The sequence below is a fragment of the Pleurodeles waltl genome, chromosome 4_2 (assembly GCF_031143425.1).
Source record: "Pleurodeles waltl isolate 20211129_DDA chromosome 4_2, aPleWal1.hap1.20221129, whole genome shotgun sequence".
Classification (NCBI taxonomy): Eukaryota; Metazoa; Chordata; class Amphibia; order Caudata; family Salamandridae; genus Pleurodeles; species Pleurodeles waltl.
In genome coordinates, this window is record NC_090443.1 from 27,069,652 (window position 1) to 27,083,272 (window position 13,621).

The following is a 13,621-nucleotide window of genomic DNA, read 5'->3' on the forward strand; positions in this document are numbered from 1 at the left end:
AAGTTAGCTCAAAGGATTAACTGCTGCAGTGTGCAACCAGCAACTCTTGTCCAAGTCCTGGCAGGGCCAATTAATCCTTTTCTCATATAATGCTCTCAAACACATGTACCATTCAGTAGGTTATTAGTAATAATATGTAAAGAAAGCAGCAAAAGATGATTCCATGCGCGCTACTCCCTGTGACAGTCAATATTTCAGAATTATGTCCCATTTGAGGGAGATGCCAGGATTTGAAAGGCTTCTCTGAGTTCAGGGAGATTAGTTTTACATTCTTGTTTTTGCCTCTGGACCATGATCTGCTTCTGTTGGAATCTTGGGGACATATTATAAGGTGCGGTGGCGCAGGGTGGCGCAACAGGTGCCTTGCTGTGACTTCCTGGGCCACCGGAAAAGGGCATACATGTGCTATATCTACCGGATATAGTGCATATCTGTCCTCTCCCCGTGTGCTGGCGCACAAATTGCTGCGGGGATGATTATTTTTGTGCAGAAAGAAACACATTCCTGCACAAAAACAATCAATGGAGGTGTTTTCCTCATTCTGTGTGTGTGCCGCAGAATGCAGCACACACAGAGGAAAAAACGGGGATAAATAAAGATACTTCTCCCCGTTGAATCACTCTTACACCACCCCTGGGGTGGCATAGGCTGTTGACGCATTCCCAGGTTTACAAAATCTTGCTAATCTGGGAATGCATCAGAATCTATGAACGATGTGTGGGAACACCCACGCAACACCCATGGAAACGCCTCCCTGATGCTAAGTAAGGCAACGCAGCAACCTGTGCTGCATTGCCTTACTCCATATCTACAAAGCCATGAAAAGCCACGCGGAGTGGCTTTGTGTGGCCTTGTAGATGTGGGTCAGCAGCCTGCACAGTCAGTGCGCCACTAAAAGTGATGCACCGGCGACGCAGGCTGCTTGTAAATACGGACCTAGGTTTAGAAATGAAGATTGACACCCCACCCCATTAGACATATGATTCTCTATATCATTCCTCATTCGTCTTTAAAAGTAACGCATGAATGATAGACCACAGGGCTGTGCCCATAGGCATCAGCTGTTTAACGTTTCAATCAAAAGCAGATGCTTTGAGTTAATAGACAAAAATTAGCCACCTAAGATTTCCATGACCTTAAGAGTGCATCAACCGAGGCACAGTGGCAAGTTTAAAAGAAGAATACATAGCTCGGGGTTGCTGCATTATTAAATAATGTGTCATCTTTGCAAAGAGATAAAGGGGCGCATGGAGAGACTGCCACCCTATACTGCAAGCAGTGAGTGCTGGAAATCTAAGGGGATAGTGGGATCTTTCTAAAGACACCCACGCCTCCGTTTGAACCCCACTGCCACAGAGGTTTTCGAGTACTGTAAGCTGATAAGACAGCGCATTGGTTTCAGGTGCTAGCTACACATATGTATATGCCTTGTAATAGTTTTTAATGTAGCACTTAGTACAGTTTGGCCATTTCTAAATGCTCTGCATAACAGGTGTTTTGGGGCCACCTTTGGCTAAAAAATGACCCTTGCATACTGATGGCATTTTGAGACCATGTCTGCCAGGATAGTGCCCTCACAGGGCAAAACGTTAGCTCTAGCATATTGTTTCAAGTTCTTTACACTTCCAGGGCAGGATGGTGCACACCATGGGCAAAATACTGGCCATAGCATATTGCTGGTAAATCCTGGTACACTGGGGCCTTACAGGATGGTTCCAAGTGCCAACCTTGGTATGCCACTTGCCTTATCATATTAGAGGTCATTCTTGGTGTAGTCAAGACACTCGACATAACATGTTGGCACACGGGCATGCAATGCATGGGTTACCAATCTGTGGCAGTAGTGTTCCTATCGCAGCCCACATCAATGTGTCATTAATTTGGTTAGAAAGCGTGCATTTGACCTAGTTAATAGGCGTTTGTACCCATGATTGTATAACTGGGTTGAAATTATAGCCCTATGCCAGCAGTTTCTTGGGAAGTCCAAATAAAACTGTGAATTGTGAACAAACACATGAATTTCATTTCCTTAAAGAATGGTTCTTGGACCAAAATGGTCCTGATGGGGCCCAGGAATCGTGTGGGGGCTGGAACATGTCTACAGGCTGAGGGCAGACAACTCGTTTTAATTAAGAATTCGAAATTTGAATATCGAGTGGTTGATCAAGTGGACCATACTTATAATTGGATTTTCTCCATGCTATCAATACCTTTATTTAACAATTAAGACTAATTTGACACATATATGTGGATTGCCAATAAATATGTGTCTACATGGACGGTGTGATATGTTATACTTGTAAGATTAGATCGTTTTCTTCTTCTTTCCGATATGCTTTGTATACAAATATGGGGAATTACGTTATAATTGATTGGGCTACGATATCACTGCATCTTACACATTCTTTTTTTGATTCAGATATTGATGTAACTGTGGTTTAGTAACAGAGAACAATCTTTTGGCAGTAATAGCACGTGAGCAAGGATGGTTAGGACTAAATCATTATGAAATGAATAGGATATTGATCGAGAATTGGCACCATCCACATCAGGACAGTGCCCACCTTGAGCAAAATGTTGTCACGTGGATATTGGTGTTAACTCGTGGCTTTTTGGGGCCATCCAAGTCACCATAGCACATCCACTCGCCAAACGTTAACTTTGGTGCTTTGGTGTTAATTCTTTTCGCTTGGGGCCATTCCAGGCAGGATGATGAAAGCAGTGTGCAAAGTATAGGCCTTGGCATACTGATGGTAATACTTGGCATATAGGGGCCATCCGTAATGGTTCCCAGTGCAAACCCATGTATACCAATAGCCATATCAAACAGTGGTAATTCTTGGTATATTCCTAGCATCCTTGACATGCGATGGTGATACGTGGGCATGCAAGGCAGGGTTTATTCATGTGTGGCAGTAGAACATGCAGGGGCTTTATTGGAAATGATAAATTGATGTCGGGACACTGAACAAGTAAAAGTGAAAAAGTGGTATTTCAGGAAAACCGATTTATTTGAAAACGTTAGACATTAATACTGGGGAATTAAGATTGCTGCCCAAAAATGACTCGCAAGTAATTGATAGCAAAATGTGTGTAAACTGGCATGTTTAGTTTTGAAGAAAAAAATATTGCATTTTCACAAACATTTCTAATGTTGATAATTTAGTGTTAATCATTATCACTGATACCTTTAATTACTAGGTTAAAGGTTTTGTAAAATGTATCTAGGTCTGCCATGTGCTGCCTGAAATGTATATTTCTTATATTTTCCACCCTACCCATTTAAGGAAGATTCACAATCATAACGTGATGGAAAATCCACTTAGAAAACTACCAATGGAAACTGAAAAGAAAATGAAATGTAGCATTGTGGATTGATCCCATAGTAAATGACAGCTCACGTACAATTAGATATTGTAAACTACCTGTTTCACTTATGGCTTTTTGGACTTTTTATTTTGGGAAACTGTACGAAAATTAACATTTTCCCAGCCTCTTCTCAAATTAGCAGTTGTAACTCCATTTCTCCTGGGTGGGTCAGGCTTACTTGTTGGCACAGAAGATTGGAATATTTTATGAGTGCCTTCCTGGACCTTAAGCTTTTTAACAAACTCATGGTCAAAATGCTTTGTAAAATGCGCTTTTGAACTCGAGAGGAGAGACCTCCATGAAACAGTCAAGCTTGATGACTTGCTGTAAACTGGGGTAGGTGTTCAGCTTCACCACTTCTTTCAAAGATCGACAGCCACTAGTGTAAATCATATGACATAATAAAATCTATGTACTCCTCAATCGGCTATAAAGTGATTCAAACAACTAGCAAACAATGGCCTTCAAACGAGAATGGGAGTCTAAAAAGAGTGCAACCTTAACCAACCTTGTTGAGTCTTTATAATAATGTCTTACCAAAACTGCTGGATGAATCCCAGGCTCCATGTTTAAAGCTGAATGTCTCAGAAATAGAACATCAGTCATATGCAGACAACCTAGTGATCCTAGCACTCACCTAAGAAGAAATCTAGTACAATCTTAACTCCCTCGAAGAATACTGCAGAACACACGTTCTAGAAAAAACTTAAACACAAGCATAAAAAACAACATTATGACTTTCCAGAAGAAATCACAGAATAAGAGAAATAAGTTTAAATTCTTTCTTATTGGTATACAACTTCAGCCCACCACAGAATGCACCTCCTTGTGGTACATAATAAGCACATACTTAAGTTTTAAACTGGAAGTAAAGATACTTAAAGCAAAGGCCCATGCTTGCTATGCCATTGAGAATCAATTGTCATAATCCTGGGTGCTCATGCCACGCGCTCTCGCTCGAAGGACACCTGGGACCGGGTAACATCCCACCTGAGACGCCAGAGGGGTGCCGCCCCTCCAGACGAGGTGGGAGCGTGGATGAGCGTGGAGACGGACACCCCTGCCTGAGATTGTGTACCACGCTGTGGAGCTTTTTGCTTCCTCTACACCCACCACTCAGACTGCCAGACTTCATGGCGCCTTTAGCCAGCGTGCCTGACCAATATGGCCAGTTCTCCTCATCAACTGTATGTCTTGCCTTTACTCATATTGTGATGATGTGAAGAGATGATGTATGTTCCATGTCCCTTCTCTCCCGTCCCTTCCTCTCCTATCTTTCCTCTCATTGACCTCTTTGTTGATGTCTTTTTGTTAAATGCCAGTAAATAAAGTTTAAAAAAACAACTGTCATACTTCAAGCCACTAAGATTATGAGTGTTAAAAATGTCTAACAGCATCATATCCCCAATCTTATGGCAGTAAATTGTGGGGCCTAGCATTAACAAAAGAGTATACAGAATGGGGTACATTCCCTACAGAAACTGCACCTGCAGTTCTACAAACAAGTTCTCTGTGTGCACAGAAACCCAGACCATGGTTGCAGAGCAGTACTGCAGAGATGTTCCCTGTTGCTCAAAATGAAGAAACAACTCCTACGTTCTGCTGCCAGGTTAGTGGGGCAAATGCACTCCACTATCAAGTACTGATAAGCAAAATACTCCAATAATTTCCTGAAATGGTGGCTCACAGCCTTCCATCCCTCAGGGGCAGCTGCCTACAGGCTGCTAACATAGGAAACCACAAACACGAGGAGGGACTGGCCTGGACCTGGAACACTCTACAATGGGCGTGGAGTCACACCCGGGGCAACCTCAACAAGCTGCAATATTAAGATCACGAACAAGAAACTGGATTCTCAAGGCCTCACTATGGTGAAACTAAGCACACACAAACACCGAGTACAGATCTAGTTACAACAAAGTGGAACCAGAGACTAACAAGCATAGATGACAACACAAACTCCGAGGATATTATTTACCATGTTGTTACCCGGGAGAAGTAGAGGCTGTGAGACACTTTCTCCTACCTAGACATTCTGGACATCTACTTCCCCACATTCACCAAGAAAAGGGAGGTCTTCTCTAGTAAAATATTGGAAGAAGAAGAAAAACTTCATCATCCTGATAGAATTGACAGAACCCGTGGAGGGAGCCGCACAAAAACACCTGTGCATGTTGCCAAAAGTGACAGACTTCAAAACTCCCTCGAAAACTGAAATTACCCCTATAAGCTGTGCAATATTAGATAGATTTTAACAGTGTGACTACTCATGCAAAAAGCTTGTATTTCATTGTGTAAATGAAGCGTCACCCTCCTTAGTGAGTGTGAGGAAAAATAAACTTACCAGATGTGTCTGTCGATGTGCTCTGCTGAAAGATAAAAGTACGAATGGGATCAGAGACAGAAACACTGCATGTGATCTCTCAACTTATCATTCTTATACCTGTCACCCTCCTATGACCTTTAGCTCTCTGTGATCTGGCTTTATGACTTCTCTCTCTGTTAGTCTCCCCTCAACACATTCCCCCAATTCCACAACACCTCAGGTAGGCTGACCTCCTAATCCACTTTGTTGATGGACTCTCACCCCATTTACACCCTCAAAATGGCCTGATAGTTCACCCTGGTACACTTTAAACCCTTAGCTTGCCAGGTCCAGGCAAGTCATCCAATCACAAACTAGCTGGCCTCTTCCCATCATGTCACAGTCTCTCACCCAAAGCAGTTTTGTGACCTTTGCACCCTGACTGAATGAATTTCGGCTTCTGTACTGTAGTTTGTCTTGTTCTACCGGCGATGATGCCCTGTTTCTTAGCAGAAGCATCTCCTGTGTGAACCCAGAAATGAGTCCTGCTCTTTTCAAAAGAACCCTAATGGGACTCTGGCAAATAGAGTTTTATCTGGTAAACCACCGGCAAATCCCTCTTTGAAACTATAGGGGAACGTAGTTACGACATTTTGCGCAGTGCAAGTGCCCCGCGTCCAGGCTTACATGGAGAGCAGTGTCCAGCGACTGTGCCGTGGCCTTCACGGGTCCTGCTGATCCAAAGGTGTGGTTTTCCAGGTGGCTCATTTGGCTCTGCAAGCTGCAAAGGAGACCTTGTCAGTTAGCACCAAAAAGGCAGAAAGGTGGAGTTGAGCGATTTACAGGGCTCAATGGACACACATAACAGAAACAATGTAGAGGTGGATCAACAACCCCAGGCACCATATGTGAATCAGAATGCAAGAAATGTTATTGACCTGCAGCAAACAATCTGTTGCTTTAAATCTTTTGGCAGTCCATACCTGATCCCCCTCAGCTTGTCTGCTTAGCGCTCTTTTGCTCTGAGCAGGGCTTCCAGCTTCAGGAGTGCCCAAGCTCCTGATCTGACCTCTTTATGCCTATGGAGGACAGTCTGCTGGTTTCCCATTAGCCAATACCAAGACTATATCAAAGCTTGCTCACTGTGCATTTAAAAAATCCAGCGTTCAACCAACAACTAAGCCATAACTGAACTCGTGTATGTTTAGGCTACAGACAATCTTCAATTATTGGTTAGGGTTTTATTGGTAAGTTTGAAAGTACCAACAAGCATGGCTCAGACAATGCTACCCGTTTGGTTGTTCTTTTTGTTTTTTTCCTTCAGTTTCTTTTTTTCAGAATCGTTTTATTGATTTTTAAGAACATAAGAAGGTAGGACAGTAAGACCTTAACATAGTAGACCACATATTAAAGGTCTAGTTATTCCATTTATACATCTGGTATCACTACAGCAAGTAATCGCAGCAGCGTTCCTGTGCTCGCAGAAACACACACAAACCCCCACCCCAAAATCGGGCTGTGTGGACTGGCCAGCTCTACTTCCAAAATCTAGCGATAATGAGAGAGTTATCAATTAGTCAGGATCTTCTAATTGGGTAGCAGAGCAGGTGGTTACATACAGACTACATTGTGTCCTGCCATGTTTCTCAAATCTTGTTGTGTTTCTGAGAACATTCCCTTGCAATGTAGCCCTCTTTTTCAAGAACAGAGCAGTAGGGCACGCCTTGTCAGAGGGCAGGGTGCAGGTACCTGTGTGTGAGGGCACCCCTGCACTAGCAGATGTGCCCCTTCAAACCCAGGCCCATTTTCCTGGACATTGTGAGTATGGGGACACCATTTTACATGTGTACTGGACACAGGTCACTACCTATGTCCAGCTACATAATGGTAACTCCGAACCTGGGCATGTTTGGTATCAAAAATGACAAAATCATACCCCAATACTGTTGCAAGTATTGGAAAGTATGATTCCATGCATTCTGGGGGCTCCCTATAGGACCCCCAGCACTGCTACCACCAGTCTTATGGGGTTTTCCAGGCAGCCCAAGCTGCTGCCATCCCTCAGACAGGTTTCTACCCTCCTGCTGCTTGATCCGATCAAGCCCCGGAAAGCACGACAAAGAATTTTCTTTGGAAGAGGGAGGTAACACCCTATTCCTTTGGAAATAGGTGTGACTGACTTGGGAGGGGTAGCCTCCCCAAGCCACTGGTATGCTTTAAAGGGCACAATTGGTGCCCTCTGTGCATAAACCAGTCCACACCAGTTCAGGGACCCCTAGTCTAGGCTCCGGCGTGAAACTGGACAATGGAAAAGGGAGTGACCACTCCCCTGTCCACACCACCCCATGGGTGGCGCTCAGAGGGTCCCTGGGTTCTGCCATCTTGTTTCCAAGGTTGGCAGGGAACTCTGGGAGCATCTAAGTGGCCCGGCCAGGCTGGTGACGTCAAAGCCCCTTCTGATAGGTGTTTACTTGGCTAGGTGACCAATCCCCCTTTAGGGCTATTTAGGGTCTCTCTTGGGTGGTTCCTTAGATTTGGCTTGTAAGATTCCATCAGGATTCCTCTGCAATCTCCACTTTGACTTCTGGCCACTGGGACTGCGGCCGGACCTTACAGGAACCGACAACGCTGCAATCCACAAAGAAGACTCTCCTGCAACTTTGTTTCCACGGCTCCTGCCAGCTTTGCAACATTTCCCTGGCTGTGCATCCTCAGAGCCTGCACAAGAAGAAGAAGGAATCCTCCTTGGAGTGAAGGAGTCACTCCCCTGCATCCGCAGGCACCTGCTGCAAAGACGACCGGCTGCATGGATCTCCTCTCAGCCTGAGCTGTTTGGATCCTGCATCATGGGTGGTCCCTTGCAGCTGCCAAGGCTTGTTTGCATCTCCTTCAAGGGATCTTCAGGTGACGTGTAGTTCCAGTCCCAGCACTCCTTCCTGTGATGCACAGCCCTCTGCGCGGTCCTCCTGCTGCGTGGGATCCCTTTCTGTAGTGCTGCATGGGCTCCTTCTGCAACTTCTGTGTCCCCGTCCTGTGGAGTTCCTGTGAGTGCTGCTGCTGCTTCTGTGGGTCCTCTGTGTTGCTGAGGGTCCCCTATTACTCCCCATCCTGGGTTGAGTCCTCCAGAGCCATGCTGGTCCCTGGCACCACCACTTTTCCACTATCCACGAATTTGCCTTTGCTACGACTTGTTGGTGGAATTCCTGCACCAACACCCATCTGCAATCTTCACTCCAAGCGTTGGACATCTTCTGCATCAATCAGGAACTCTTCTCTGGCTCCAGGGCTGCAGTGCTGACCTGTTCTTCCTCACCGTCAACCAACTCTTGCAAGTACAGCTGGGTGGATAGTAGCTTCTACTCCTCCTGGACTCCACTGTGACTTTTGGACTTGGCTCCCTCTCTCCACAAGTCCTCTTCTCCAGGAATCCACTGCTGGTTTCTTAAAGACTTGTCTGGGTGTCTTCTTTTCTTCTTTTTTCTTCCTTTTGGGTAGTTTTGGGGAAATTCCAGTGATTTACTCCTGCTTTCCTGGTCGCTAGGGGTACTGTGTTACTTACCTCTATGGTTTTCTAGTACTTCCAGCTCCCATCTACACATTCCACTTACCTAGGTGGAGGTCCTGCGTTCGCATTCAATTTTTTAGTATATGGTTTGGGCTCCCCCTAGGGTCACTATTGGTTATTGCTATTTGCACTGTTTTCTAACCTTTTGTATGCCTATTACTGTTTACTAGTGTATATATTTTGTGTAATACTTACCTCCTATTGGAGGATTGCCCTTCTAGTATTTTGTGGTATTGTGTTCCAAAAATAAAGTATCTTTATTTTTGTACAACTGAGTGTTTTCTTTCATGTGTAAGTGCTGTGTGACTACAGTGCTATTACATGAGCTTTGTATGTCTTTTAGATAAGCCTTGGCTCCTCATCCACAGCTACCTCTAGAGAACCTGGCTTCTAGATACTGCCTACACTTTACTAAGAGGGGATACCTGGACCTGGTATAAGGTGTAAGTACCATAGGTACCCACCACATACCAGACCAGCTTCCTACACAAAGCAGTAATATTTACTACCAGTTTAAAACTGGTGGTAACCCATTCGCAAAGAGCGCGGAATCCCCAAGCGACCCCTTTCCCTTTGCGAATGTAAATAATATATATATTTTTTAAAGCAGGCTGAGGTCCCACCTATTCTTAAAAATTTTAAATCCAAAGTATTATTTTTCCTTTTTAAACACGTCAATTTTTCCTTTAAGGAAAATGGGCTGCAGTCAAAAAAAAGATTGCTTTATTAAAAAGCAATCACAGGCATGGTGGTCTGCTGACCCCAGCAGGCCACCATCCCTGTGATGGGTGTGATTCCTAATGGGTTGTATATTGCAGCCTACCTCATTAATATGCATGAGGTAGGTCTATTTGCGACCCACTAGGAATCGCTAATGAAACTCAAAAGAGTTTTATACATTAGGAACACCGATTTCCTAATTGCGATTCAGAGAGTATCCCAATTAGGAAATCGGTATTCCTAGTGTTAGTACATCTGGCCGTGTGTCTCTTTTGATAACTAGGTATCCTAATTCAATTAGGGTGCTGTTGTATAACCATTTAAGTGATGTCTCTAAGCACGTTATTTTAGCAACTAGGCCTGCTGCTTGTGCCCTTTAGCCAAGTCCCAGTTACAGTTTATGCTGCTTCATTTTTATTATTTCAGCATAGGCAACATTTGTGGTGTTCTTTTATTTTCTTTATCTAGTTGTTCTTTTGCATAGGAAAGCATTGTGCTTCTTAGCAAGACATTCTTTTCACTTTGTGCTTTCCTAAAGGCTGCAGCAAGAGATAGGATTGCTGGCACAAGTGGTACACTATGTCTCTTATGTTTGCAAAAACACACACATCCTTATGTGGGGACATTTTCTCAGAACATCAGCTGTTTTGTTATAAAAAACACTTCTCTGGTCCATGCACGTTAGAGGGAGATTCCAGCCAGATCACCAGAATCCAGCAGCCTCACTAGGATAATGAGAGCCCACACAACGGTGCAGTTACGTTTTTTGCCATCAAGCTCATCTGTAATTTTCACTATGGCTACTATGAGTGTTAATTTGACTTGCTACCCAACCACCTTTCCTTCAGTTTATAAATGTTGTTCTGCTTAACATCAGGTTTATTCTTGGTCCTTTTCCAGCACAGGGGACACTTTCCCCATATTTCCAATTTTGCATAAGTGCATATTTCCCTTAAAGTCCACATGTCTCATTCACAAAAGTATGTTACACTTATGAGTAATTTTATACTTTCTAGTACTTTTGGTGTTTAAAAACTCAGAGTGTAAACTTACTACAAACGTTTAAGTTACATGTCTCTACCCCCTGGGTAATGCAGTTGGTTTACTCTTGTGTAGGTGGGTGACATCCCTTCCTAAACACCTACCTTAACTTCCCTAAATCTCCCCTCTAACTGCTCCCTAATCCTATTACCTTTAGTTGTATGTCATTCCTTTTTTTCCACCCACTTTCCGGTGTCCTTAGCACATTTACTAATAAGACTTGTACTTACATGTGTGAAACTCTGCACTGGGGGCGCAAAACTCTACACCCGTAAGTATAGGCAAAATTGACATTATGTAGTATTTTTCTAGTACATTTCGTAGTACTGTAAAATGTACTAGAAACTGCAGTTTGCTTATCAGGCCACAAGTACTCTTATCCTAAACTACAGGTTAAGCTATCCTTAAGTTTATTGCATTTATTTTCAGCCGTACGCATGCTTTGTGTCATTTTTCACAGAGAAGAGGACTAACACTTTCTGCTTTCCTCTTGCTGTCTGTGTTGAATAAACTCTCTTGGCTTTCTTCTTGTAGCCTTTGTTGATTCAAATCTTTTGACATTCGTCTTGCAGGCTATATTGCTTGCAGGTTCTTGCCTGTTACAGCCTATGTTACTTGCAGTCTCTTGCTTCACAGCTTGCAGCTTGTGTTTTTTGTTGTTCATTGGCTTTCTTCTCGAAGTCTAAGTTGCCCCCAGCTTTGTGTCTGCATCTTTTTCTAGGATCAATTCTAACAATAAATCCACCCCACCATTTAACCAAAGGACTTCTGTTGCATAGAAATCTGGAGCTTCAATTTTAGCTTCCTGAACCAGAAAGCTAATGCTGTGCACATATAATATTCTGCCACTGAACACCTGCACCGCACCATCTCAGCAAGCAATTACCTGGTCTTATTTTTGGCCTGGCTTTTACATCACATGCATGTTGTGCTTAACACATTATGGGACAGATTTAGATATTGGGAGATGGGTTACTCCATTCCAGCAGAAACTGATAGACTGCCTGCCAAAATCTAAATCCATAGGGGATTAGATTTCACTGGGTGGGATATCCATCACCGTTGTGACGGAGTAAATCACCCGCCAATATCTAAATCAGGCCTTATATATTTCCGCTTTTTTTGTTGTGATTTGTTGCTGTGTGGCGCTGTCGCACTTACATGACCCCTAATGTAGAATTCACATATCAAAGTGAGTTCATGAGAACTCAGTGTTTTAACAGGCTGCAACACATCAAGATAACAATCGGAGAAATTATTACCAGGAGCGGTGTGCTACCTAGTTGGCATAAAGCGCTTCAAGGCCTCATCAAAGATACTAAGTGCTATATAAATGAAATTACAGTACAATACAATACCAGACCTGAGCAAGTTTGACATATTGCACTACCCTTGCATTCTTTGCCCTAGTTTCCTGTGCAGAAGACAATTTAGTGTAAAGCCCTCTGCTTGCAAAGCAGAGTTTTCTTTGAGCTTGGTCCTATCTTTCTAAGATAGAAATATTTTAATCACTTCCTCAAATGCCATCATTTTGACCAGTCGTTATATTGTAAATAAAAACGTGCCCGTGCTCAGAGCTTTCCTCTGAAACATACAGCTGCTGCAATTGAATGGGTGAGCACAGAATACTAAGGAAGGGTAATTCTGAAGCCATCTCGGGCCTCTTTAATCCATTTACAGCCTCTCCCTTCCCTTTCAGCTCACTCTTGCAGCTTTCTGTTTTCTCCCTTTGAGCCCTTTTTCGTTTTTCTCATCTTTCCCATTAGTGTCTTTTGCTCGCAGTAAATGCCTGATGCAGAAAACAAAGTGCCGCCCCCAAAAAATAAGTGACGGTGCCCCCCACCTGCAACCACCGACTCAAGCACTAATTTTGATTATGTCACATTGGCAGTAGACCGTTTAGGGTTTAGTTGTCCGGCTCTGTAATTCTTTTGCAGACGGCTTCGAATTTTGAATCAACAAAGCTGCAGTGGGTCCCTGTTGGCATTCCTTTTCAATTCCGGCAACTTTCAGTCAGGTTTGGATTTACATAAAGCATCCTATTTCCCTTCTTACAGCGCCACGGTCGATTGAGCCTTGGAGGAAAACAAGTGGTAATTCCAATCTGAACCACTAGATGGCAAACGTTTGAACAACAGGTGACTAGACTAGCTGCAAGCTGCAACACTAAAACGTTGTTGAAGTTAGGAAAGTTTGTCTATCTTTATTGTTTTGTCAATTATATCCCCGAGCTCTTGCCAGATTCTCAAGAACCACTAGCTTTTGTTTGCAACGGAGTTGCATTGATACTCGTGGGCTCTAATGAACACCTATTAAACTTTTAACTATTTAACGATTAAAGTTATCGCAATGCTTTGCAGTAAAAACATATATAATACGTGCTTTAAATGGGCCGTTACTGTCCGGCACTGAGTACCGGCGTTTTTTTATTTTGTGAGGGAGAGTACCAGCACCTCTCAAGAAAAACGTAATACTTTTCATTGGAGAGTACTGGCACTTCACAGAAATAAGTAGTTGCTCTGATACAGAGTATCTGCACTTCTGTTTTTCGATTTCAAGCACTGTATATAATCACACAAAAAAAACACAGTACCAGAAAATAAAACACCGCAAAGATTAAC

At 43.3% G+C, this 13,621-nt stretch overlaps 1 protein-coding gene across 9 annotated transcripts in view; it reads right to left on the bottom strand.

The window, feature by feature from the left end:
* Nucleotides 1-13,621, bottom strand: part of PALM3 (paralemmin 3) — a 164,598-nt gene that overhangs the window by 25,468 nt on the left and 125,509 nt on the right. For 7 of the 9 annotated variants that reach the window (XM_069230457.1, XM_069230459.1, XM_069230458.1 and 4 more), the window contains 2 exons: nt 6,362-6,455; nt 5,714-5,738 (listed from right to left, as the gene is read on the bottom strand). In XM_069230457.1, the coding sequence (XP_069086558.1) occupies nt 5,714-5,738; nt 6,362-6,455 (119 nt within the window). The remainder of the gene's footprint in view (nt 1-5,713; nt 5,739-6,361; nt 6,456-13,621) is intronic. The other 2 variants (XM_069230460.1, XM_069230456.1) reach the window with 1 other exon arrangement.